Source organism: Lissotriton helveticus, chromosome 11 (assembly GCF_964261635.1).
Source record: "Lissotriton helveticus chromosome 11, aLisHel1.1, whole genome shotgun sequence".
NCBI classification, from domain to species: domain Eukaryota; kingdom Metazoa; phylum Chordata; class Amphibia; order Caudata; family Salamandridae; genus Lissotriton; species Lissotriton helveticus.
In genome coordinates this window covers 127,557,496-127,583,878 of record NC_136072.1, presented here as the reverse complement: position 1 = coordinate 127,583,878, position 26,383 = coordinate 127,557,496, and the positions used below count along the sequence as shown (strand labels likewise).

Below are 26,383 nucleotides of genomic sequence, written 5' to 3'. Positions count from 1 at the left end.
GGGGAAGAGTGTGTGATTGGAGCCACTCTTGAGGTTGACCAGTCTGGTCCATTTGTAAATGGGAAAGTTAATGATGTAGACATCACTTTTCTAGTGGACACTGGTGCTACCCGTTCTACTGTTAGATCAGTGGAAATTGAAAACCTACCTCTCTCTGGGGAAACCATCCAAATAGTCGGAGTAAGTAATCAACAGATTAAAACAGATCTAACAGATCCAGTAAAAGTTGAAATTGGAAATTTCAAAGACAAGCACAGATTTGTGGTTTGCAACAGCAGTCCAGTAAATTTGCTGGGGAGAGATATATTGTGCAAGATGAATTGCAGAATATATTGTTCTCCTGAAGGAGTTGAACTGCAAACTATGGAGGAAGATCGTTTGTACAGAATGACAATGATGTTGGTGGAAACAGAGGAAACAAAATTGTTTCCTGCATTTGAAAAAGAAAATCTACCAGAAGAACTTAAAAAGACAGTCAAAGCTGAAATTTGGGATTTTACTGGAAATGAGATGGGTCTGATGAAACATGTCGATCCAGTCAAAATTACATTGAAACAGGGAATAGAATTTCCAAACATTCCTCAGTATAAGATGAAGGCAGAAACAATTGAGGGTGTTATTCCTGTAATTGAAAAATTCATTAAACAAGGTGTTTTAAAAGAAATTGAGAGCAGCCCTTGTAATTCACCGATCATGGGAATAAAGAAATCAAATGGAACATACAGAATTGTTCAGGATATAAGAAAAATTAATCAAATTGTTGTTCCATGTTGTCCAGTGGTTCCAAACCCAGCAGTCATTTTATACCAGATTCCGCATGATGCAGAATGGTATACTGTCATTGATCTTTGCAATGCATTCTTTACTGTTCCATTGCATCCAGAGAGCCAGGAAATCTTTGCTTTCAGATTCCAGAGTAGGACCCTCGCATGGTGTAGAATTCCTCAAGGGTATACAGAGAGTCCTTCCATCTTTAATGAGTTGTTGAAGAGATCTTTAGAAGATCTAAATTTACCTGGCAGATCGACACTAGTGCAGTACATCCATGATCTGTTAATTGCAGCAAAAACAAAAGAAAATTGTGTAACAGACACAATTACACTTTTAAATCATCTAGCAGATGAGGGACATAAAGTGTCTCCTGCATAATTACAGTTTTGTAAACAAGAAGTGAAATATCTTGGCCATAGAATTGCAAAGGGAATGAGACAGGTGACAATTGAGAGAATAAAAATGATTCAAGCAATGCAACCTCCAAGAACACAAAGACAAGTCAGAAAGTTTCTAGGAATGGTTGGTTATTGTCGACAATGGATACGTGGATTTTCAGTAATTGCAAAACCACTACAAAGATTGACAAAGTCAGATGTAAAAGACCCAATTGTTCTAAATGAATCTGAGTTGGAATCTTTTGAAAAACTAAAGAGAAGCTTATGTGAAGCTCCAGCTCTAGGCATGCCAAATTACGAGAAAGATTTTGAACTGTATTGCAGTGAAAGAGAGGGATGTGCATTGTCTGTGTTAATTCAGAGGCATGGGAATCTAAAGAAACCAATGGCATATTTCTCTGCAGTTCTTGATCCTGTTGCAAAAGCATTACCAGGATGCTTAAAAGCAGTTGCAGCAACAAGTGTTAGTCTGGAGCAGAGTGAAGGGATCATAATGGGGTTTCCTGTAAAGGTTTATGTTCCCCATTCGGTTGAAATACTCCTGACAAGGAGTAAGACACAACATTTGACCAGTAATAGGTTGACTAAATACGAGAAAATTATACTGGGAGCAGATAATGTCTCTATTGCAAGATGTGTGAACTTGAATCCTTCTACACTGTTACCCGATTCTGAAATTATTGATGAAAATGATGTGGAACATGAGTGCTTGGATGTTATGGAGTACTGTACCAAGCCGAGGCAGGACATTAAAGATGAACCTTTGCCTGAATCAGATTTTGTCTACTTTGTAGATGGCTCCTGTCTAAGATCAGAGGGAGGTGTTTTAAAAGCAGCATATTCAGTTTGTACAGTTGCAGATGTTGAAGAAGCATCATGTCTTGAAGGAATTCGTTCAGCACAGGTGGCTGAATTGATTGCTTTAATTTGTGCTTGTGAAATATCAAAGGATTTGAGAGTTACTATAATAACTGACAGCCAGTATGGGTATGGAGTTGTGCATGATTATGGACAGCTCTGGTCTCAGAGAGGCTATTTAACTTCAGCAGGGTCACCAATTAAAAATGCAGTATTCATTAAAAGACTAATTGATGGCATACAGTTACCAAAAGAAATTGCTGTCGTGCAGTGCGCAGCTCATAAAAAAGGTGAAGATTATATCAACAAAGGCAATGCTTATGCAGATGAGACAGCAAAATATTGTGCAAGAAATGGTCGTGCATATAATCGTAAAACAAGTAAAGAAAGTGATTCGAATTCATTGATGCTAACAACAGTGGTTGAGACATGGCAAGAAATTAGAGATTTGCAAAATTAAGCTGATGATGAGGAAAAAGACACGTGGTTAAGAGCAGAATGTAGACCACGAGATGAGGATGGAGTTTGGACTTACAAAGATGGCAGAGTAGTTTTACCAAATTGTTTGATTGCTGACATGGCCAGATTATATCATGGCCCTGGCCATATTGGAAGAGATTCCATGATCAGACTTTTTAAAGAAACTTGGTTTAATACCAAATTTAGAACAATTGCAGAATCTCTTTGTCAGAGGTGTTTGACTTGCCAGCAAATGAACCCAAACAGGAAATCAGTTGTAGGTACAGGAATCATAGGTCGAGAGGGTGGTCCTTTCACCAGATTACAAATGGATTTCATTGAAATGCCCTTACACAATTGTTTGAAATATGTTCTTGTGATTGTCTGTTTGTTTTCAAGATGGGTAGAAGCATTTCCTACACGTCATTGTGATTCAATTACGGTGGCAAAATTGCTTCTTAGAGAAATCATTCCAAGATATGGTTTCCCAGTCTCTATTGAGAGTGATGGAGGGGGACATTTTGATAACAAACTTTTGAAATTAATCTGCGAGTCATTACACATTGAGCAGAAAATACACTGTGCATACAGACCAGAGGCATCTGGAGTAGTTGAGCAGATTAATGGAACTATAAAAAACAGGATTGGAAAAATGTGTCTAGATACAGGTATAAAGTGGACAGATGCTCATCCACTTGTTTTGATGTCTCTGAGAAGTACACCTGATAAGGAGACAGGTCTGAGTCCACATGAAATTCCTATGGGCAGAGTCATGAGACAAGCTTTTGTACCAGTGGGAAAATTGTTAAGCATTAATGACAGTGCTATTTTGGAATATTGCAAAAGACTATCTGATGTGGTGACTTCTGTGTCTAATCAGGTGGGAACTGAAGTACAATCAGATGACAAAGTACAGACTCATGATCTGAGACCTGGAGATTGGGTCAGAACAAAAGTTCATCGAAGAAGAAATTGTCTACTCCCAAGGTGGCAGAAACCTAGACAGATAATTTTGGTAACATCAAATGCAGTTAAGTGTAGAGGATTGAAGAGGTGGATTCATCCCAGTCACACTATTCCAATACCTACTCCTGAAAACTCTGACGAAGAAAGTGATTCAACAGAAGATTCAGATTCGGAAGTAGAGGTTGAAAGAGTTCCAGATACTGAAGATCGACAGAGAAGTCGACATCTGGAAGATGTACCTGTAAATGGAGAATTGAGCAGAAAGGATTTGGAAATCATTGAAATAGACTCTGAAAACGATGAAGATTTACCAGAAAACAAATCAGCTGAAAAATCTGTCAAAGAAGTGAATGGAGTAAAAATTGTTGAAAATATTGAGGACAGAGAGGCTGAGTCAACAGAAATTTCTGACCAGGAGAGTATTGAAAAGCAGAAAACAAGCTCTGAAAGGAGGAACAGAAAACCAGAAACTGGGAAGTTGAAGGTAATTGAAGAAGAGGAAGAAGACGAATTGCCAAGTACCAGTGATGGAAGACAAAGTATAGTTCCTAACGGAGTGAGGCTGCCGATTAGAAAAGTTCCTGAGTCAAGGATCGAAATTTCTGACAGTGATTCTGGAGAAAGTGACGTGGATGGTCAAGACGAAAGTGTGAGGAAAAGATCTTGGAAAACAGAAACAAATGTATCTGAACCGAAAAGAAAGATCTTGAGAAAAGGTGATCTGTGGCAGAGTGAAAACGGAAGATTGAGAGTCAGGTTGATTAAAAGGTCAAAGGAGCAAGTGGATGAAATCACTAGTCAAAAAGACCCTGAAAAGAAAGCTGAAAAAGGAAGGAAAATAGAAGTAGTGACTAGAAAAACTAAAAGAGTTTTGAGACCTAATCAAAAATATAAATATCCTGAGTGGACATACCTGATTATTCCTCCTGTTATTGAAATAAATAGCAGTAGTCAAGAGGAATTTGAAGAAAATAGTGACAACGATTGAAGTACTAATCTATTAAAAGAATTTTTGGTTTTTATTTTTGGCAAAAGGCTGAAGAAATTGTGTTAGGTGACACAAGGTCGAAGAAAAATTGTCTAGTTAGAAATTAACTTGTGACATAAGGTCGAGGAAAAATTGTTAGAATTTTTTTTTTAAGGGGGGTGTGTATATTTAGATAAATTTAAATAAAAAAAAAAAAAATTGTTTCTTTTTTATTTCTTTGAGACAAGGTTAACAAACAATGCCTTACGTTATGGAACGGAGTACTTCAAAATGTTCTATTTTCAAGAGATGCTGTAAGATGACTCTGGTGTGTGTGTGTGCTCCTGTTAATTCTACTCTGGTTAGTTTTAGCTGTTATTATTCCTTTTGAAATCAATAAGGATTTGTACAAAGCCAACATGACAAGCAAAGCTTCAGTTAGTCAAAACAAACATAGTGCAACAGATATAGCTAACAAAGTTATTGATCACAAACCTGAAATTCATCAGGATAAATCTATCAGTGATTTTTCAAGCAATACATTCACAAGGCTTTTAGGAGAATATGTTAAAGTAATGGACTCCAAAGATTGCTATATTTGTGTAAAGTTATCTGCTTCTGTTTCTGAGGGAGTGACATACAATATGCTTCCTCTTACATATGGTATAACTTGCAGTGTGTTAGCTAGCTTGTTTTATCAGACTGGTCGCTTAGAATACTACTATTCTAATTTTGACGAAATTTTTGCAAATTTAAAAATTGAGAGTGTTTTGAATAAACATAAAAAAGCTAAACAGATGAGGGAATTTTTCTTAGTCTCTAATGAACTCACCTATGAGTATTTTTACAAGAACAATTTAACTTGTAAATTAAGTACTGAAGAAAATATTTTTCTGAACTTGGTTGAGGAGAGAAGGGCAATTTATAAAAGAAATGAAAAAGTCAAGCAGACTAAATCCAAATCCTGGCAAAAAGAGGATGAGAAGCTTAATGGCAAACCTTTTGATAATGTTGCAATTCACATAGATAAACCAATTAGTGGTAAGCTTTGCATTAGAAGAGATAATACACTTTTTGATAATTATTTTGTGGGTGCTAGTAATTGTGAAGACACTTATCAGATCATGGGAGGTTGGGGATTCAAAGGTGGCAAAGATCCAATTTTCCCTGGGATTTACTTTATTTGTGGTGACAAGGCCTATTATAACCTTCCAGACCATTGGTATGGGACTTGTTTTGTTGGAATTTTTTTCCCAAAGATATTTCATGTTGACAGAAATACAGAAGGACTGTTCAAAATAAAAAATCATGTAAATAGGTATAAAAGAGAAAGTTTCACAGAAATTTTGGGAGATATTTTTGAAGCAGTGATACCTTTAGTAGGTATAACCCTGAATGCAGGAAGAATCAGAAAATTATCCACAATTGTTAACAGATTGTCAACTGACACAGCAGACGGTTTCCAACTAGTGGATGTTGAGGTCATTGCAATTAGATCTATGGTAATGCAAGATCGCCTTGGTAAGAATATTGAGATGTATATTAGGAACATCACAGAGATGCACTCAGAAATAGTTCCATTAGAAGAGGAAGATTTTTCAGAACGACTTTCAAAAAGATTCCAAGCTATTAAAACCTGGTTTCAAGAAATTGGTGGTTTAGTTCTTGGCAAGATTCTAACACCTTTGATTGTGATAATATTTATAATAGTTCTGACAAAAATTGGTTGCTTGTTACACAAAAGAAAGAAACACATGAAGGAAAAGAAAGAATTTATAAGATCAAAAAGGAACAAGAAAAGGAAATTGAGTTACAAGAATTACACAAAGCTCAATATGACAGTTGCAAAGATTTTGCAGAAACAAAGTTTTAGAAATACTAACTCAAATGAATTTGAACCATTTTCAATTAGTTTAAATTATCAACATTTTGGGTGTGGTGTGGTGATTTGTTAATCACCAGATGAGGGAGTTGATGGAGCGAGATATAGAATTAAATTTTATTGCAACTCGCAAAGTCACACTTCCATAATATAAAATAATCCTATTAATGTTTCGTGTTGTGTTTGTATTAATTCAACCTAGATTAAAGTCATTACACGTGGGACATTAACATGTGTGCTCATAAATGTGCATTATTGTTGCATCTTTTTGTTCGTGCAAAAATAATAAATTAATTTTGTCATTTTGTCATGTCATGACTAATTGCGGCTGACATTAAAAAGTGGCATGTGCTTATTTTGCTTCCCTTGTCTATGTGATGTCACTCTATTCTCTATAGGTGCATAAAGAATTTCGTTGGATTTAATGAAGACTGGTAGATATAAAATGCTGCTTTATTTGTTTGCTTCAGCCAGGTAACTTAGACTAATGGGTTAAACATTAGCAATTGTGGGTGGCAACAGAACGAATAATATTTCTTACATTAATTATTTTCTTGTGTTTGTTTATATACTAGTGACATTAAATTGACTGCTTTGGGCCTAGTTTACTCGAGTTTGCAAAAGAGAAGAATTTTAATTTCTGCACGGAGCAAGAGAAGTCTATTCTAAAAAGTTTCCGTCATTGTAACAACGTTTGTTGAAAGCTACGTGGCTATGACAATTTCTTAGTCGGACAAGGCCAAGGCCAGGAACCGGCAGGAGGAACATTTGATAACTTTGCATCCGAGGAAGCAAATTGACATGATGACAATTTTTAGCGAGAGAATGTTGCAACCTGAGGAAGCCTCGGAGCTCGAATATTAGAGACAATGGACTCTAAGAAAGTGACGGAACTGATGTTTTGAAAAATGTGGTGACATGTCACTTGTCACTCGTGGACCAATGGGACTACGACGTTTGCAGAAAAGATTTACTTTTACTTAGATTAGCTTAGCGCAGAAAGGTATAAAAACCCATTCCCCGTGGAAGGGTTACGCTGCTGCTTACTGACCTTTGGATGAGGGTGTCGTGCTGACGGACTTCATTTGGAGCACGTAAGAGCCCTCAAAGACTTTACCTTATTTTTCATTTATTTAGCTTAGTTAGGGACTTAGGTTTTGAAAAATGCCAAATCAATAAATTCTATTGCAATAATAAATTTTACATTTTATAATGCTTTACCTGCAATGATTCTTATAAAAATGCATTTAATAAAAATTACATTTATGAAATCAAAATAATAGCTAATAAAAAAAATCTTACTTTTGGAAACAAGCTGGTCTTGTTATTTCATGGGTTTAGGTTATCATTAGCTAGATCCTATCGCCATAAGTGGCTTAATAAATAGTTAGGTTTATTGAAATAATGTCATTCATTTACCGCGGTCGTATATAAATGTATATAATGTGTGAATAGGTTAATTAGGCCACATGATTCAGTTGGTCATAATATGTCATGTTTGATTAATGGGCCTTTGTGTTTGATTAGTGGTTATTAGTAGAATTGTAGAGTTGGGTAGTGTAGTTTATGACATATTTTCTATAGGCCGCTGGATCACACACCTTGATGCAATTCATATCCCAGAGTCTGGTGTATGAACCCATCAAAATGGTCGTGCCCAAACCATTCCTCCTTTCAATGAAAGGCGAAGACCTCAGAAACAAGTGCTGCTCATCAGATCTGTGTGTGTACCACAAGGGAAAGGGACATATGTCATTAATATGAGTAACAGACGTGAATGAGCTGGAAGCCGCAGGACAGCATGATGGTTATTGATATGTGCAGGCTCTGGGTCCCTTACATTACTACGACTGCATCTGCTCTCCGACTTACCAACAAACATTCCCTGACACTAATTCCAGAAGGTAAAGCCCTGTTTGACCAGACAGGACTGCTCAATGGTTCTGCGCAGTCCAGTGCAATTTTGAGATAGAGACCCTCATTATTAGTTCGACGGTACTGGGGCGTTTTACTGTTATACGGTAATTTTACAAATGTACCATGACTGTGCGGTATAATCATCCCAGTACCATGTAAGTATCAGTTAAGCCCAAAGAATGGGCTTGCTCTTTCAAAAAATAATTGAATGCAATCATCTAGTGATAACACATTAGGATTTTATGATCAGTGTAATATGGATGACATTTTGAAGTAGGATGTATTGTCTCATTCTGACTGGAAGGCAGTTGCCAGGGAAGTGACTTCTTCCAAAGCCCCAGGTTGTCCCTTTAATTAATCCTATGTTGTCTCAGTAGCCACCCAAGATCTGCATCTTCAAGTGTCTTTAGTTAATGGTATAGTGGGTTCGGTGATTTAGGTTTCCAGGTCTCTCCGGGGCACATTGCAGTAGGAGCTTCTGGGACATATCCTTGCCCATGATGAGTCACATGTCCATCTTCAAGTTTGACTGGGCCGACACTTCGAAAAGGACTGAGACCAGGGATGGCAAATGCTGCAACCTATGCAAAAATATAAAACAGGTCAGATAATCTGTATTCTCCAGACACCAATACGAAATACCTGATATCCAACATAGAAATGTGAAGATCTAAGGGCCTGATTCACAAAGGTAAACTTATATTTTTCACAAATCTGCATTTTAATAGTAAGTTTACGAATGCAGAGACCCTGAAGTCCGGGCGGAGAATTCCGCACATAAAAAGATGGGCATGATGGATATTTGTATGTGCAGAGTTCTCCGCACTGACTACGGAGTCTCTCCACTCACAAACTATTAAAGTACGGGTTTGTGAATTCCAAAACAAAGATAAACTTAAATTGGCTTTTTAATCAATGAGCAGATCCAGTTAATGGTTTCTATCTACGTGTGCGGCAGCACCAAGATGCCTTTGGGCATTTGAGTGCTGTATAAAACGAAAAAGCATGGGCGTACGAATTCAGCCGAAAAAAACAAAAAAAACTAAGCGTGGTCTCCAGAGTTTCGGTTTAATAAGCCCCCAGGGTCGGCCAGGCAATGTATGTGGGTGTTGTACGGGTCCCCAAAAGCTCCGGGGACTGCCACCTCCCCGAGGCTTTATTAATTACGCATGGGGGCACGTGGCCCCCCCCACAGCCCTGGGGACAGCCACCTCCGTGGGGCTTATTTATTAATTTAAGCGTGGGGGGGGTTCTTGCCCCCACATTGCGCTGGGGACCACCACCTCCCCGGGGCATTTAAAAATAATGGAGCACCACCTCCTTCATTTTTTATATGCGGGGGGCCTCAAGCCCCCCCTGCAGCCCCAGGGACTGCCACCTCCCCGGGGCTACTTTTAAAAATCTGAGTGTGGGGGGCTCATACCACCCCTCACTGCCCCAGGGACCACCACCTCCCCGGGGCAAATATTAATAAAGTGTGGGAGTCCCCCTCCCGAATATATACATTGTATTTATTTTTTAAACTAGGCAATGCCCCGGGGAATAGGGTGCCCGGACCTGATAAAGGCCTCATGAGGGGGACGTGCAGCCCCCTCCTTTACAAAGATTATTTAAAAAATCGGAATGTGTGGCCATGCCCTGTCGGATGTGCTCCCCCTGCCGAAATCAGCTTTATGTATGAGTGACTGTATAGGTGAGTGAGTAGATGTGTGTGTAGACCTATGAATCAGTGAGTGGGTTTGTACTAACTGGTATTGGTGTGTCTATGCTTTCGAGAATGGTACTCTGTATTTTAGAGTGGGTGTATGATAGGTTATATTAGGGTGTGAGGAGGTGCATCAGATACTAACTGGATGATGTCATCAGTGATGTCATTTGAGATGTCATGAGTGATGTCCCTGACCATGTCATAAGTGATGTAATAAGTGATGTCATCAGCAGTGCATTGCGGGGGCGCGAGTTATAGTTAGCTCACCTAACTATAATAGCAGAATTTCTCGAGTTTTGCATGAGTGAGATGTCCAACTAACTATAACGTCCATGAAACTTGACATTTTTTCTGTGAATTTCTAAGGTTTTTTAAATGCTAATTTCTAACTACAATTCACGGAGTCGGTGCCTTTCTTGATGTCGATGTTTGGACTGGTTTTCAATATATATATATATATATATATATATATATATATATATATATATATATAGAGAGAGAGAGAGAGAGAGAGAGAGAGAGAGAGAGAGAGAGAGAGAGAGAGAGAGAGAGAGAGAGAGAGAGAGAGAGAGAGAGAGAGAGAGAGAGGTTGCCCCCGGATGGAGGAGCACTCACAGGTAGGTGTGAAATTTCCTTTAATGGAGACTGTGGCGAAGTCAGAAGCAGACATTTCAATCCATTTCACACAGCCTTAGGCGTTTCAGGCATGGCGCCCTTGCTCACAGGCAGAGTGGGAGAGTGCAACATGAAATTGCAACCACCTCATGCAATTAAGTAAGCAGTCCAAGTGGGCGTTCCGCTTGTGCAAAGAATTATGGTACATGTGGTTCAGCAATCCTATATACACGGATACACATGCACGTCACTTTAAACTTTGTTTTTTTTGTGGAAAAATATATATACATATATATATATATTTCTTGCATATTTTGCAATTAGTGTCAGAACTTTTATTTACATAGACGGAATAGGAAATTAAAAAAAAAATGTTTTGCAAGCAACATAATCTCCAAGTACAGAAATTGAGGCTATTTAAACAGCTTTCTAAAATAGCTCTAAACCATACGTCTGGTTGCACAAACCATGTTCAGAATGATGCTTCTGAGCATTCTGTTGATTCTTACTGCACACAGGTTATGGTCCTGGAGGAGGCCAAGGTGGATGTGCTGGATGGTGTGAAATGCTTGTGATCTTCACACCAGATGAGGATTGACATGCCAGGCTACGGTTATCTTACTTCTTTAGCCAACCACAGTAAAGGCAATGAGTCACCCCAAAATCTTCTTGAGCTCTTTGTGTGATAGTCACATCCGTGGCAAGGATGTTGGCTACCCAGTACACTTGCTCACAAGTAAAACACAGAAGGGGGTACAAAGAAGCAGTATCCAGTACTTTACATTTCCTTTTGGTTGGCCTGGGCAGAGGTTGCTCTATGCCAGTCTCTGCTTGAGCTCAAGTGCCAGGAAGTAGCGGGTTCTAGTAGCGAGCCCATAACAGCAGGTCTATGTGATTCTTGACAATGATTTCAGCCAGTTCTCTGTGCTTCTGGCCATCCTCCCCTTCTCCTCAGCTCACACCAATAGCAGACTTATTCCTGGTTCCTAGAAGCTCCTTCTGTCTCTCAAGAAGGGCTGCAATCTGGGGTCCTGGTTCTGGCTGCCCCCTTCCACTATGCTGTCCAAGAGGTAAAAGGCACTCTGAAAAACTGGTTTTAGGACCCATCTTATACCCGGAAATGATATTATTTGAGTGCAGGGTGAGATAACCATTCCGGTTCTAAACTGTACTCAAACATTTGTATGCAACCAATCAAATCCACGTGCACCTTTCTCCCTTATTGGTGTTTGGTTCAGGGCAATGAGGCATCAAAGGCCATGGAAGACTTACCACAATATTCATTGTTAGTGGTGGATTGACATCAAATAGCTTTCATCCAATCAGATGTCACTGGGGCTCCACCTCTACTATGTGAGCTGGACACTGGATATGGGGGAATGGGCAGAGAGGAGCTATTCTTGGTCGAGGTGTGAAGAGAGGCAATGCCACCAGCCTTCCTTTTCAAAGTGCCACCTCCTGGCACCTCCCCCCCATGCAAATGAGGGAATTGCCCCTGAAGATAGCACTGGCGCTTTATGTGCACCAGCGCTATTGGTCTTAAGGAAGGAGCCGCACAAGCATCTGTGGCCCCTTCTGTAATACCAAAGTGCCCCAGGGGCAGCTAAGTGGGTGCAAATGATTGTTGCACCACCGGGGCACCTTCTGTAATATGGCCCCAGATCTTTTATCTCTTAACTGGCTCCCACATGAGACAAGAATACGTTAAAAATTGCATGCATGACCCTTAAAGCCCTTCACACCCAGAGGTACCTTGCATAAAAACTGAAGTTATCTGGTGGCTGTAGATCCTCCAGAAGCAGCAGCACCCTATTTTTGAAACCATAAAAATTCTACATTACAAATACGTAGAACCGAGCATACTCAGGTATTACCTCGTGAATTTGAAACTCCCTGCCTCCTGAAATCAGACTGAACCCCTCAATGGTGTAATCCAAAAGAGAAGTCAAAGTGTTATTGATGACACATTTCTGTTCTAGAACCTATGAACTCTAACCTATGGTCCTGATATGACACAATGTATACACCAATGTTTATTACTAGCTTGTTATAACCCTGTTTGTTGATTTATCAGTTTGGACCGAGAGTTGGTCTTTTCCCCCATCTTGGAGCTACTACATCCTGTACGTAGTACAGTCCTCCTCTTTGCTATTTGTTTCTTATACGTATTTCTTCTTTCCTTACTATTTGTTTTTATTTTGGTGTTTTATAGAGCGCAAAATTGACCCGTTAGGGTATCAGATCACTTTACATAGTCAAAGAGTCATCAAAGAGTCTTACAATAGATATGATATCACAAGAATATACTGTACATTAGGGAGGGGGGTACTGCATACAAAGCGATGAGAGCATACACGGATAGTCAATATTACAGTCTCTGAGATACCCCCGGTTTCTTGGTGGGACGAGGTCAAAGGAGGAAGGCAATAGTCACTGAGGTGGTTGAGGGACGGGGATTAGCTAAGGGATTTACCCATGAGGAAGGACTTAGCCTCCTTTTTGAAGCATGCAAGAGAGGGGATTCTTCTAATGGCGGGTGGGAAGGAGTTCCATATTCTTGGTGCAGCCCCAGTGAACGCCCAATTATAGGTTTTTTGTGTTCGAAAGCGTGCATGCCGGAGTAGGAGGGCACTGGCCGATCGTGAGTTTCTGCTTCATCCGGATATCACCAGTTTCTGTGCAAGATACGCAGGGGAGTTTGAGTGTAGGGCCTTGTCCGTGATGCATGCCAGCTTAAGATGAATTCTGGCCTTGAGAGTAAGCCAGTTCAACGCTTTAAGGTGAGGAGTGATGTGATCAAATTTTCTTGTGCCGGTAAGTAGTCTGGCTGCTGCATTGAGGCAGGCTTTTAAGGGTGCTAAGGAGATCTTGGGAAAATAGGAGAGGGTGGATCAGCCATATTCCAGCCTAGAAATAACTAGTGCTTGGACTGCCAGTTTTAGGTCGGAAGCGTCAAGAAAGGGTAAAGAGCTCTGATACCCTTAAGGGTCATGTTTGCACTTTATATACATTTTTCAAATAAATAAAATAAAAATTCAGAAGCGAAAAGAGTCGAATATATGATCGACCTTGCAGATTTTTAATTGCAAGAGCCATCGAGCAGTCTCCCCATGAGAAGTGCTGATAAAAAGGCCTACTCCCTGAATTATGATTGCTGCCATCAGCCACAATTTGTTTATTAGCCTGACAAGCAGGGCTGTAGTTTTACCTATTAGGGAGGGAGTACAATTGGCATCACCCCTTCCACAGCACAGTCAAGCATTACACTGTGGGGCAACAAAGCACGTTTAGAAATTCTCAGGGGACTCTTGACACAACTTTTCATAAGCAGTAAAAGAAACCATGCCTATTAGAAAGGTGAAATCTGCAGCGTGGTGACCACCAAGCCTACACCCAGGAGCAAGGAAACATAACACAATTTTAACTTTGACAATCATACTGTGGAAATCATAGTTTCTGTGCCATTTCAGATACAGAATGACGTTAAGATCAATACTTGCTAATGTTTTATCTAAAAAAAACACAAAACCTTTAAGATCTGGCGTCTTGAGGAGTGCGAGGTGACTAATATAATGTCTTTTTGTTACTTTTTAAACATGTTTCAATACAAACAATATTGAGAAAATCTCTGAATTTTATTGTCAATATCATCTGTTTAACATTTTTAAACTGGGATGTTATATCTCCTTCAAACTGTGGGACTTCCAAATTCCCAGAGCTGGTGGGTCATTAATAGTGTGTCATCTCGGCAGCCATCTTTAAGTGTTGTCAGCTACTAGGAAGGTGGGCTTGGTGATTTGGGTTTCCAGGGTGCTCCAGGGCACATTTGGATAAATGATTCTGGCTGATGTCCTTGTTCATGACCAGATGCATGTCCATGTCCATACTCGAAAAGAGCAACACTTCGAAAAGGACTGAGACCAGGTATACCAAAGACTACAGGCTAGACAAAAATACAAAACACATTAGCACACTGGTATTTTGGACATGCGGATGCTCTATATCACACATCATACCTAGAAATTGGAATATGATCAACTGTTTTCATGATCATTGATAAAAACATCATGAGCATTGGTCCAAGAACTTGGAAAATTAAATGACAGCCAACGTTCATTTCTATGGTGTTTGGCAACAAGAGGAAGTCTTCATATGAGTCCATTTCTATGGTATTTGGCAACAAGAGGAAGTCTTCACATGAGTCCATTTCTATGGTATTTGGCAACAAGAGGAAGTCTTCACATGAGTCAATACTTTGGGCCAAATATGTGGTGCCAGGGTTACCATACTGTCACTGTTGAAAGTGCAGCGAAGACACTAGGAAACTGGTTCTTAACTATTAAGTGACTGCATCTCATCCTTTCTGGTAAGGGACTGTCCATGAATAAGACACGAAAAAAACAGATGTAGGAAAATTCAGTGACTGCATCCTTCTAACACCAGCATGGAGCACACAATGGCGATGACTCATGACTGAGTACATCTCAACCCTACTAGCATGGATCTGTCTAAACACAAAACACTAAGGGGCTATTGACAAGCTGTTTTTTGTTATATGCTAGTACGACTACTCACGTTATTGCAAAATAATATCTGCCTTGTTTTTTTCTGGGAGCTTTCCGCCACGGTGCAGGAGATCTATGGACTCATAAGACTACTTTTTTGCAGTAAATGTGGGAGGGACAATAGGTAGCAAGTTATTAGTCATTTAATCCTCTTATATATGGAACAACCCTTCCTCACACTGACATCTCTCTCTACTGAGCTCCTTCAGCAAAGCATATAACTGACTTAAAGCCAAATGCACTCAGCGAAGTAGGTGCCACTAAGGCATACCCCCACCCCGCCTAGGCCATGAGCCATTCATTATAATCACAACACCCTTGACTTGGGAGTTGACCATCTCAAGTGCCTAGAAGCAAGTAAATTGGCATTGTGGGATATGAAAATAAAATTCATGTAATTGCAAAGCAATGGAATAGTTGGAAAAGGCAATTTTGCTGACAATTGCAATCATTTTAAGGGTAATTTTGTAGCTTTCCATGCCTGCGACACAGACATTTCAAGCCCTAATATTTAGATGATTTGACTTGTGGTGCCTTAATGTATCACAAAAGATCCTTATCAAAGTATTTCCTTTTGGTTTTTGGTTACTTGTGAAACTGAAAAGCGTATATACCAATGTGGGGACTCATTATCCATGAATGCAGGAAATGCTTTTTGCACTATTTTGGATGCAGCTTGGAATAGAGTGTGCAGGTTCATCTCAAGTTTACAGAACACAGGTTTGTGTTCCACTTTAACAATGGAACATACTGAATGTGCTCTGTTTTTACTGGGTGTGGGGGTGTAGAAGATGTGTGATAAGGAAGGGATGTTGTGTGGAAACGTTGTGCATTTGATTCGGGAAACATCCTTTACAACGCAACTTTTACCACGCAGTGCCTTTACGACGCAACTTTTACAACGCAAACCATTACAACGCATTGCGCTGGGGGGCGCTCTAGGATAGGGAATAGGTTTAATTTACTGTCCAACACCTTCCCTACTATCCACGGGGACTGGAGTTGGAATAGTAAATTAAACTATTCACTATCCAGCGCCCCAAAGCACTATGCGTTGTAATGGTATGCGTTGTAAAAACCGCGTTGTAAAAGCATGCGATGTAAAAGCATGCGTTGTAATGTCATACATCCATTTGATTCACATGACTCTGCAGCTGTTTTTCAAGCTACTGAGCTAATGTACCAGGGTGGGGATAGTCTGCCTCTAAGTAAATATTTTTTCTATTCTAGCACCCCTCCTTTCCCTGCCTCCCCTCCTCCTTGCCCCCATGCCACAGCTCTAGTCATTATTTGACACTTCAAACATAAGGAACATAAGGAAATTAAACTGAATTCATAAACACCCCAAGTTATTTCACAATCTATTGGTGGGCAGGGTGTGGGTGTGTGTGTGTGTGTGTTTGTGTGGGTGTGTGTAGCATGGCCTAGTATTGCGTCAAATGCACATTCAAATGCTTGTTGCAACAGAGTAAAGGGAAAATTCCATTTGACCCCAATACAGAAAAATAAACACTAGTATAACACTTTTTACTGCATCACAGATTGCGAGTACCAATTGCTTTACACAGGCGAAGAGCTCTCCCAATAAGAGCTCTCTAAAGGTCTTTTTACCATATTGCACAAACTCAGCACTTACATCCTGGATTTCGTGAAATATTTTTTTCAACAAAAGTACATGAAACAATCCTACGGTAAAAATCATAAATGCAGATGCCCAGATTATATTATGCTATTTATTATCATTGTTGAGAGAGTGGAGGCAATGATAATGAATAGCATTTTACACGCTGCATGCGCACACACACAACATAGTTATTATTATGAGGACCAGCCATTGACCATAATGAAGCCTGTAATTACTATTATACCTCCATGTGCGTTTGGATAGTAGGATAGGTTATAAAGTGCACCAACGGAAACCTAACTGCACTTTTAGCTTTTTTGATGCACTTGCTTGAAAGTACCTAAACACACAACTGCGACCGCTCCTTACAAAGAAAGTGTTTGTCTAGTTCTGACAAGGTTAACCCACGCTGTAAGGACCAAGCTGGTCCCCACCACTTGTATATATATATATATATATATATATTCATGCAATGGCGGTAAGACCTGGAGCGCTCAGCAGCGGATGCATGCGAGGGATCAACCACAAATCCAAAACCTTTTTTTTCCCCAAAAAATAAGTCGCAGCACTCAGGAATCATGAATGACTGATTCCTGAGTCATTCATGATTCCTGAGTGCTGGGACTTATTTTTTGGGGAAAAAAAAAATATATATATATATACACACACACACACACACACACACACACTTCAATATAATCTTTGTTTTTTCACTGAAAAAATAAAAAATATATATACATATATATATTTCTGGCATACTTTGCAATAAGTGTCAGGACTTTTATTTACATAGACGGCATAGCAAATTAAAATGCGCTGTTTTGCAAGCAATGCAATCTCCACAGAGTGAAGAAATCGAGGCAATTTAAACAGCTGAAACCTCTGTGTGTGTAATAAAGGGTATGGAGGGTGGAGAACACCACTACGTCTGACTTTCTCAAATAGCTCTAAATCATACGTTGGGTTGCACAAACCAGGTTTAGGAATGATGTTTCTGAGCATTCTGTTCCGTCTTCCTGTGCACAAGTTATGGTCCCGGAGGAGGCCAAGGTGGATGTGCTGGACGGTGCAAGATGCTTGTGGTCTTCAAGCCAGATGAGAATTGATGTGCCAGGATGCAGTTATCTTACTTCTTTAGCCACACACAGTAAAGGCAAAGAGTCATCCCAAATCTTCTTGAGCTCCTCGTGTGGTAGTCACATCCGTGGCAAGGTCGTTGGGTACCCAGCACACTTGCTCACAGGTAAAACACAGAGAGGGGCACGGGAAAGCAGTATCCAGTACATTGCATTTCCTTTTTGTGTGCCTGGGCAGAGGTTTCACCATGCCAGTCTTCGCCTGAGCTCAAGTTCAAGGGAGCAGCGGGTCCTAGTAGCGGGCACATAACAGCTGGACTTTTGGATTCTTGACAATGAGGTCAGCCAGTTCTCTGTGTTTCTGGCAATCCTCCCCCTTCTCCTCAGCTCACACTAATAGCAGACTTATTCCTGGTTCCTTGAAACTACTTCCGTCTCTCAAGGAGGGCGGCAAACTGGTGTCCTGGCTCTGGTCCACCCCTTCCACTATGCTGTCCAAGAGGTCAAAGGCAAACTGAAGTGCTGGTTTTAGAACCCATCTTATATCCGGAAATTATGTTATTTGAGTGGCAGGTGATATAGCCATTCGGGTACTAAACTGTACTCAACTACTTAGAAGCAACTAGTTTTGTGCATTCAATCCATCCTTCCATAACACTAATATACTTTTAAATGTGCACAGAGGAAGTCAGGGGCCAGGTGGGTTAGAACATGTGTGAAATGAAACAGCTAGCAGCAATGTCTATAAATGTTCTGAGTAACAAATCTAATTTTGGGGCTTCGAAACTCAGAGTCCCAAGGAAAGGGTACTCCACCCCTACATGTATACTGGTATGTACACCAAACAGGCAAAACACAATTGGATCTAAAAGAAACAACCACATCACTCCTGATCTTAAATCTCTTAACTGGCTCTCATATGAGACAACAAACTGTGAAAATAGGCCTGCATGATCCATATAGCCCTTCAATTCAACACCCCTAGGTACCTTGCATAAAAACTGGAGTTATCTGGTAGGTATAGATCCTCCAAAAGTACCAGCACCCTATTTTTGAAGCCACAAAAATTCTAAAACAAAAATCAACTTACAACCGATAATACTCTGGTATTGCCTCGAGAATTTCGAACTCCCTGACTCCTGAACTCAGACTGAACCCCTTGACGGCGTCATTCAAAAAAGAAGTCAAAGTACCATTGATGAACAAATGTCTGGTCTAGAACCCATGAACTCTAACCTCTAGCCCTGATATGACACAATGTATACAACAATGTTTATTACTAGCTTGTTGCAATCCTGTTGGTTGATTTTTCAGTTTGGATCTAGAGTTGGCCTCTTACCCATCTTGTAGCTACTGCATCCTGTACATAGTACTGTCCTCGTCTATGTTGTTTGTTTCCTATACGTGTTTCTTCTTTCCTTAATACTTCTAAAGAGCTCTGAAACCCTCAAGGGTCATGTTTACGCTATATAAAAGGTTTAAAATAAATAAAATAAAAACTGGCAGAAAAAAGAGTCCGATATAAGATGGACCGTGCACATTTCAATTTTCAAGAGTCATCGGTCAGTCTCCCCATGAGCAGTGCCGATAAAAAGGCCTTGTACTATTAAGGGAAGGGTACAATTGGCTTCTTCCCTTCCAGAGCACAGTCTAGCATTCCACTGTGGGGCAACAAAACAGGTCTAGGGGCAACAAAACAGGTCTAGAAACTCTCAGGGGACTCATGACGCAACTTTTCATAAGGAGGAAAAAAATCCAGGCTTATTAGAAAGGTGAGATCAGGAGCATGGTGACCACCTACCCTACACCCAGGAGTAATGAAACATAAGGGCAATTTTATCTTTGGCTGTCTTACTGTGGAAATAATTTTTTTTATTGTTCTGCCAGATACGGAATGTCATTGTTAAGCACAATTCATGCTAATGTTTTATCCCGCCCAACATCAAACATTTAAGATCTGGAGTCTTAAGGTGTGCGGGGTGACTAATTTAATGTATTTTTGTTACTTTTAAACTTATTCAATTATGCAAATTATTGAGAAAATCTCTGTATTTATTATCAATATCATCTGTTTGGGATTTTTAAACTGGGATGTTTATCCCCTTCAGATTGTCCGACATATACAATGGCATTGACATTCAAAAGTCCCAGAGCTGGTAGGTCATTAATAGTGTGTCATCTCGGCAGCCATCTTTAAGTGTTGTCAGCTACTAGGAAGGTGGGCTTGGTGCTTTGGGTTTCCAGGGTGCCCCAGGGCACATTGGGACAAATGGTTCTGGCTGATGTCCTTGTCCATGACGAGGAGCATATCCATGTCCATACTCGAAAAGAGCAACACTTCGAAAAGGGCTGAGACCAGCTATACCAAGGACTAGAGGCTGGACGAAAATACAAAACACATTAGCACACTTGCATTGTGGACAAGCCGATACTGTATACCACACTTCATACAAAGAAACTGGAATATGATCAACTGTTTTCATGATAATTGATAAAAACATCATGAGCATTTGTCCAAGAACTCACAAAATTAAATGACAGGCAACATTCATTTCTAACGTATTTGACAACAAGAGGAAGTCCCCACTATTCAATACTTTGGACCAAATATGTGGTGTCAGGGGTACCATAGTGGCACTGTAGAAAGGGCGGGGAAGACACAAGGAAATTGGTTTTTAACTATTAGGTGACTGTATCTCATCCTTTCTGGCAAGGGACTGTCCAAGACATGAAAAAACTGATGCTTGAAAATTCAGTGGCTGCATCCTTCTCACACTGGCATGGGACACAAAGACATTGACTCATGGCTGATCTGTCCAAACACAAGACAATAAGGGGCTATTCACAAGCTGTATTTTGTAGTATGCTAGTAGTACTACAGTAGCACTACTCACATTATTACAAGCCCACATGCAGAGACCTCGGCTATGCCTCGTAATATTTCTGGGGGATTTCCACCACAGTGCATGAGATCTCCACACTCATAAGCCTACCTTTTAGTAGTAAATGTGGGAGGGACAATGGGGAGCTGCTGGAGAATTTAACATTCTTGCTCCTAAATGGAAAGACAGCACACTTCCAAAGTAACTGCACACTCTACAGGTGACTAAACAATAGTAAATGTACACAAGCCCATCCTTGGAGTAGGTGAAGTCCCAGACATGGCCACTGATAAGTAGTGCAACACACTCCCACTGAAAATAAAGGAGGCAGGCAAATAATACACTTCCAGTGAAAATAATGGAGGGAGGTAAATAAAATAACTCCCTAATAGTAAATAATGTTAAGTAAATAAAACAGTTTTAACTATTAAAATACATACATATATATATATATATATATATACATATATATATATATATATATATATATATATATATATATATATATATATATATATATATATATATATATATATATATATATATACACACACACACACACACATCGGCTCCCCCTAAAATCGTACTCCAACAGCAGTTCCAATAATTTACTGTGCAAGGTAGTGCAGAGGTACAGATTAACAGCGTCAACTAATTTCGGGAAAAAAAACTCCTTGTCCACACCTTGCTGAGGGCCTGAAGAAGGGTGTGCTTAATAAGAGCAGTGAAGAGTTAGTGTACCACTGTTTGCTTCTGTAAGGGAACACACAATGATGCAATTCATAACCCAGAGTCTGGTGTATGAACCCATCAAAATTGTCATGCCCATACCAGTGTTCCTTTCAATGAAAAGAGAATACATCAGAAACAAGTGCTGCTCATAAGAGCTGTGTGTGTACCACAAGGGAAAGAACGAAGGATGGGCCTAAGCGGTCCAGTGTTACAATGGTATACCTCCTTCCTAAGCAACAGTACCCAAAGAATCAAGTTGAAGCAATCATTCTCTCAACCTTCCATGGTCACACTAGGAGTTCCACAGGGATCAGCTCTATCACCAATACTCTTTCATCTACTCATGGAACCCCTTGCTAATGCGCTTAGTTCTGCAAACATTCTATATCATCTATATTTGAAAATCTCCTCACCAGATGACTTTATCTCCCTCAACGCCATTCTTCATAAAACCGAAAGTTGGCTCAATGGCAACCACCTCATGCTTAATACCAAGAAAACTAAGTTCCTTTTCATCTCCCCTCCCAATCACACACCCCAAATAGACTTATGGCTGAAGCATCTTACTTCCTTTGATTGCGCCCCTCACATCATTGACTCCGCGAAATCCTTGGGAGTTACCCTTGACAAACATTTAAATATGCAGGAACAAATCTACAATACCACCAAGGGAGCCAACTTTCAGCTGAGTATCTTAAGGAAACTTAAACCCTTCTTCCCACAGACTGATCTAAAAATGGCGGTCCAAGCCCTAGTACTACCAAGACTGGACTATGAAAGCACCACTCTTTGCGGTCTCCCAAAATACAAACTAGCACCGATCAGGGCATCGCTTAACGCTGCGGCCATGCCGGTCTCGGAGTAAAAAGTAATAACCCCATCACCCCGGCCCTGAAGGCCCTAAACTGGCTACCAAACGAGTCGAGAATACAACTAAAGATCAGCTGCATGACACATAAAGCCCTACATAGCAACACGCCCAGCTATTTAGCACAAAAGCTAGAGCGGTCTGGAGGTTGTAGACATTCACGAAGCGCAAACTCTCTACTACTAAAACCTCAATCCTTCCACAAAAAGAGAACTGGGTGCCTAGCTTTCTCAGGTATCGCACCGAAGATTTGGAACACCCTTCCCCCAGAAGTACGCAGAATCTCTTCTTTTACCGTCTTCAAAAAAGCAGAGAAAATGTTTGTCATGAACAAATTAACATCCTAAACCTTTAACTCTCTGAAGCCTCATTGACACCGCTTTTAAACAAACAGCAATGTCTACCTCATTTGTTTTATATGAGATTCCCTATTGTATGTATAATATGTGATAATTATGTACTATAAAGCGCTCTGATACCCCCGTGGGTCATGTCCGCACTTTATAAAACTTTATAAATAAATATTATGGGTAACAGATGTGAATAAGCTAGCCGCAGGATAGCATGGCGATTATTGATATGTGCAGGCTCTGGGTCTCTTACATTACTACGACGGCATCTGCTTTCCAACTTACAGCAAACATTATTCACTGACACTAAATCCAGAATAGAATTTTTTTTTTGACCAAGCAGGGCTACCCAACAGCTCAGCGAAGTTCAGCACAATTTTGAGATAGAGGCCCTAATTATTAGTTGGAAGGTATTGGGGCGTTTTACTGTTATAGAGTAATTTTACAAATTTACTGTTACTATGCAGTATGATCATCCCAGTACATTGTAAGTTTAGCGAAAAAGAATGTAAATTTCCCTGTGGGGCAGATTTTCCAGGCTGTTAAACCACACATAATTCGCCATTCCATGGCTTTTTTCCTACATACATTTAACGCCGCCATGCAAAGTCTTCTTATCAATTATGTCATTTCACAAGTTGCAGTGATGTTATCAATCAAGATAGAGAACAAGTCATGATTGATGTAATATAAAGTAAAACTTGCAGTGCATGGTGAGGGCACAAGTTTTAATTCCCTAAGGGCCTGAGTTATAGTTACTAGAGATATCTATAGCTGGTGAATTTCAGTTGTTTTTTAGTTTAAAACATGATGTTGTCACTAAAAATGTCACCTTAATATATAACATCACTTTAACCTTTGGTTTTTTCAGTTAGTGTCAAGGGCTTTTTTAATGTAAAGTAGTATTTTATTACCGTATGTAAAGGCAAATGGCCTGCAGCGCACAGCTGCAGGCCAGGCTCCGCGTCCAATCCCCTTGTAGGCAGCTAGCTTCCTGCAAGGGGACGGGGTTGCGCAGCTCCCTTCCCCAAGCAACTATTGGCCCCAGGGATCCTCTTCCCTGGCCATTTTGTCTTTAAACAGGGGAAAGGGTGTGCACAGCTGCCTCCCTGTGCCTCTAAGGACTCGGGGACCCTATCCCTTGGGCTATTTATTTCAATGAAGAGCAGGGGGAGCATGGCCCCCCTACACAAACCACTCTTAGCCCAAGATGCATCATCCTCCAGGGAATTCGTTTTTTAAAAAGGGGGTGAAGCCTCTCAACCAAGCCAGCATGGGCTCTGGGGACACCAGCTCCTGGCACAAAATGTATTATTTTGGGAGGGAGCACATGTCCCTCTTTCCCGCACCTGTAGATGCCCCAGGTTCCCCATCCCCTACAGCCAAAAACATTTATATTAGGGCAGGGGGCACACTGCAACCCTCCACAAACGGAAATGGGCCCTGGGCCATACACTAATTATAGAGAAGGGCAAGGATGGTCCCCCTCCCTGATAGAAATCGGATGTCTGGTTGGCTAAGGCTTGCGCAAAAGCCAGGCAGAAACCACCACTCTGGTCAGGGCAAGGGAGTTACACACCAAAGATAACCCCGGCTCACCCCCTTGGTAGCTTGGCACGAGCAGACAGGCTTATCCCGGAGGCAATGTGTAAAGCATTTGCGCATGCACCCACCAGCAACAACATCCCAGGCCCCCCACAAAAGGAACTCCACACAAGGTTATATATAAAAATAGCCTTTGTATTATCAAAAACACATCAGAATAATAATCACAAGATGTACATTGTGCCAACGGGCACGGGCAATATTTACAAGGGATTATGTACACCTGACAGGGCCACATGGACCACTGTCAGGATCATCACAAAGTGAACTTGGTAAAAATGAACTAAAACATACAAGTAAAAATAGGACATAGAACGTACAGTCAGTAAACACTGATAATCACTGCACATGCAACTGTATGTGCCATGAAATCCATCATACACAGTATGCCATCAGTCTAACTACATTAGACCCTCACCACCTAAGTAAAACCTTACACTAGGGGCGGAAATCACCCAGGGAAGTACAATCTCCCTAACATCAACCTAAACAGGCAAAACAACCTCCTATCAAATCTAGAGGTATCAAGACCGGGTGCGCAAAACATACTACACACGGTACATTTCCTAACACCCAAAAAGTAGTACATAAATCACATTAAGGTCCAGGTTGCGCCACTGCGCCAAAACCTAAACGTTGCCGCTGCCCACTACTTGCTGGGCAGCTGAGGACAAGAACAGGGCCAAAACGCTGCAGCTGGCACTAAGTGCTGCGCAGCTGTGGAAGGCCAAAGTAGGGGCGAAGGAGTGCGACTCACTCCAGAATCCAAAGACATGTCCCTAGGAAGGAAAGAACCTAAACGGTGCAGCTGCCCACTACTTGCTGGGCAGCTGGGAAACAAAACTCGACATGGGCCCTCTGAACAACTGCGCCAATCATGGAGCCCTCTGGCTCTGGAGAACTCTGCGCAAACGGTGGAGCCCTCTAGGCTCTGGACCAAGACATGCCCATCGTAGAGAGCACTAGCGCTCTGAAAATAATCATGCCCCCAAACACTGAGGCATTGACGGAATGGGCCCCTGGGAGCCATCTGGCTCGGGACACTCATGGGGGCAGGGGAGATACCTCGGCTCCTCAAACAAACATGTCCCCCAACGCAGGAACGGCTCGAGTGACCAAATGCCCATCATGGGCAGCACGGGCCCACGGGGCCTGGGGACCCCCCCCCCCCCCCCCCGGGTGCCCTCTTCAGAAAAAGGAATGCCCAATCGTTGGAGCCATCCGAGGCTCGGTAAAAACGTTGGGGCGGCCCACTGCCATCCGGGGCCGCCCTACATGCACCCCTCTTACTGTCTAGCGTACTAGCGCCTACACACACCCGGAGCCCCCAGCCCGTTTCTGCTTACCGGGCTGCTCTCCTCCGGCAGGCTCTTTCAGACAGGTGGCAGCACGTCTCTGGCAGGCTCTCCTTGACTCCAGGGAGCCCCGCACCTTCGATGGCGGCCTTGGCCGCCAGCTTTGCTTCACCCGGGCCCCTTCCTGGGACCCGGGACTTTCTTCTCTTCTCGCCGCCACCACGGTGCTCTCCCCTCTGCCTGGGAGCCCCGCGTCAACACGCAGCATCACTTCCCCTTCCGTCCGGCGGCCCGCCCACAACCGGGCGGGCCGCAGACGGCTATCTCGGGGAGGATGAGGGGTAGGCTCCCTCGGGTTTGTAACATACGTGTGCCAAGTCGCGGGGTGGGCACCCACGCAAAAAACAATCAGATAAGCGGGATGGCACCCGTAGTAGGAGCAAAATAAATGCAGCGCTCCCATGCTGCTGGGCAGGCTGAACAAGCTGATCTTTGGACTGGGGTGAATGTGTGACATTGATCCACATTCTGTCCATCATTGTTGTGTTTGCAGTTACCGCTCTAAGTGTACTGGGGATGCTCAGACGTGAGTCCCAGGCACTCCACACCACTGGAGTCAAGCTAGCCGGGCTGATGAGAGGTGTTACCTCGAAACCGGGCCGGTCCTCGGATGCTTGATTCCGTTCTGGGAAGGACATGGCTTTTGTAGTTCGGACTGGACTGTTCCCATGGGGCACAGGGTCAGCGCTGATTTGCATATCGCCATTGTCTAACCCAGGGTGGTGTGGAGTGGAAAAACGATGGATTTGGGCCCAGATCTTTGGACTGGGGTGAATGTGTGACAT

General features: G+C 41.5%; 1 protein-coding gene across 4 annotated transcripts in view; it reads right to left on the bottom strand.

Moving 5' to 3' along the window:
- Nucleotides 1-8,437: 8,437 nt before the first annotated feature.
- The window catches only part of LOC144791842 (T-kininogen 1-like), a 269,931-nt gene continuing 251,985 nt past the window's right edge, over nucleotides 8,438-26,383 (bottom strand). For 2 of the 4 annotated variants that reach the window (XM_078666624.1, XM_078666621.1), the window contains one exon: nucleotides 8,438-8,799. In XM_078666624.1, coding sequence (XP_078522750.1) covers nucleotides 8,629-8,799 — 171 coding nt within the window. In that variant the 3' untranslated portion in view covers nucleotides 8,438-8,628. Of the gene's footprint in view, nucleotides 8,800-14,157; nucleotides 14,485-19,845; nucleotides 20,185-26,383 lie in introns of those variants that run through there. The other 2 variants (XM_078666623.1, XM_078666622.1) reach the window with 2 other exon arrangements.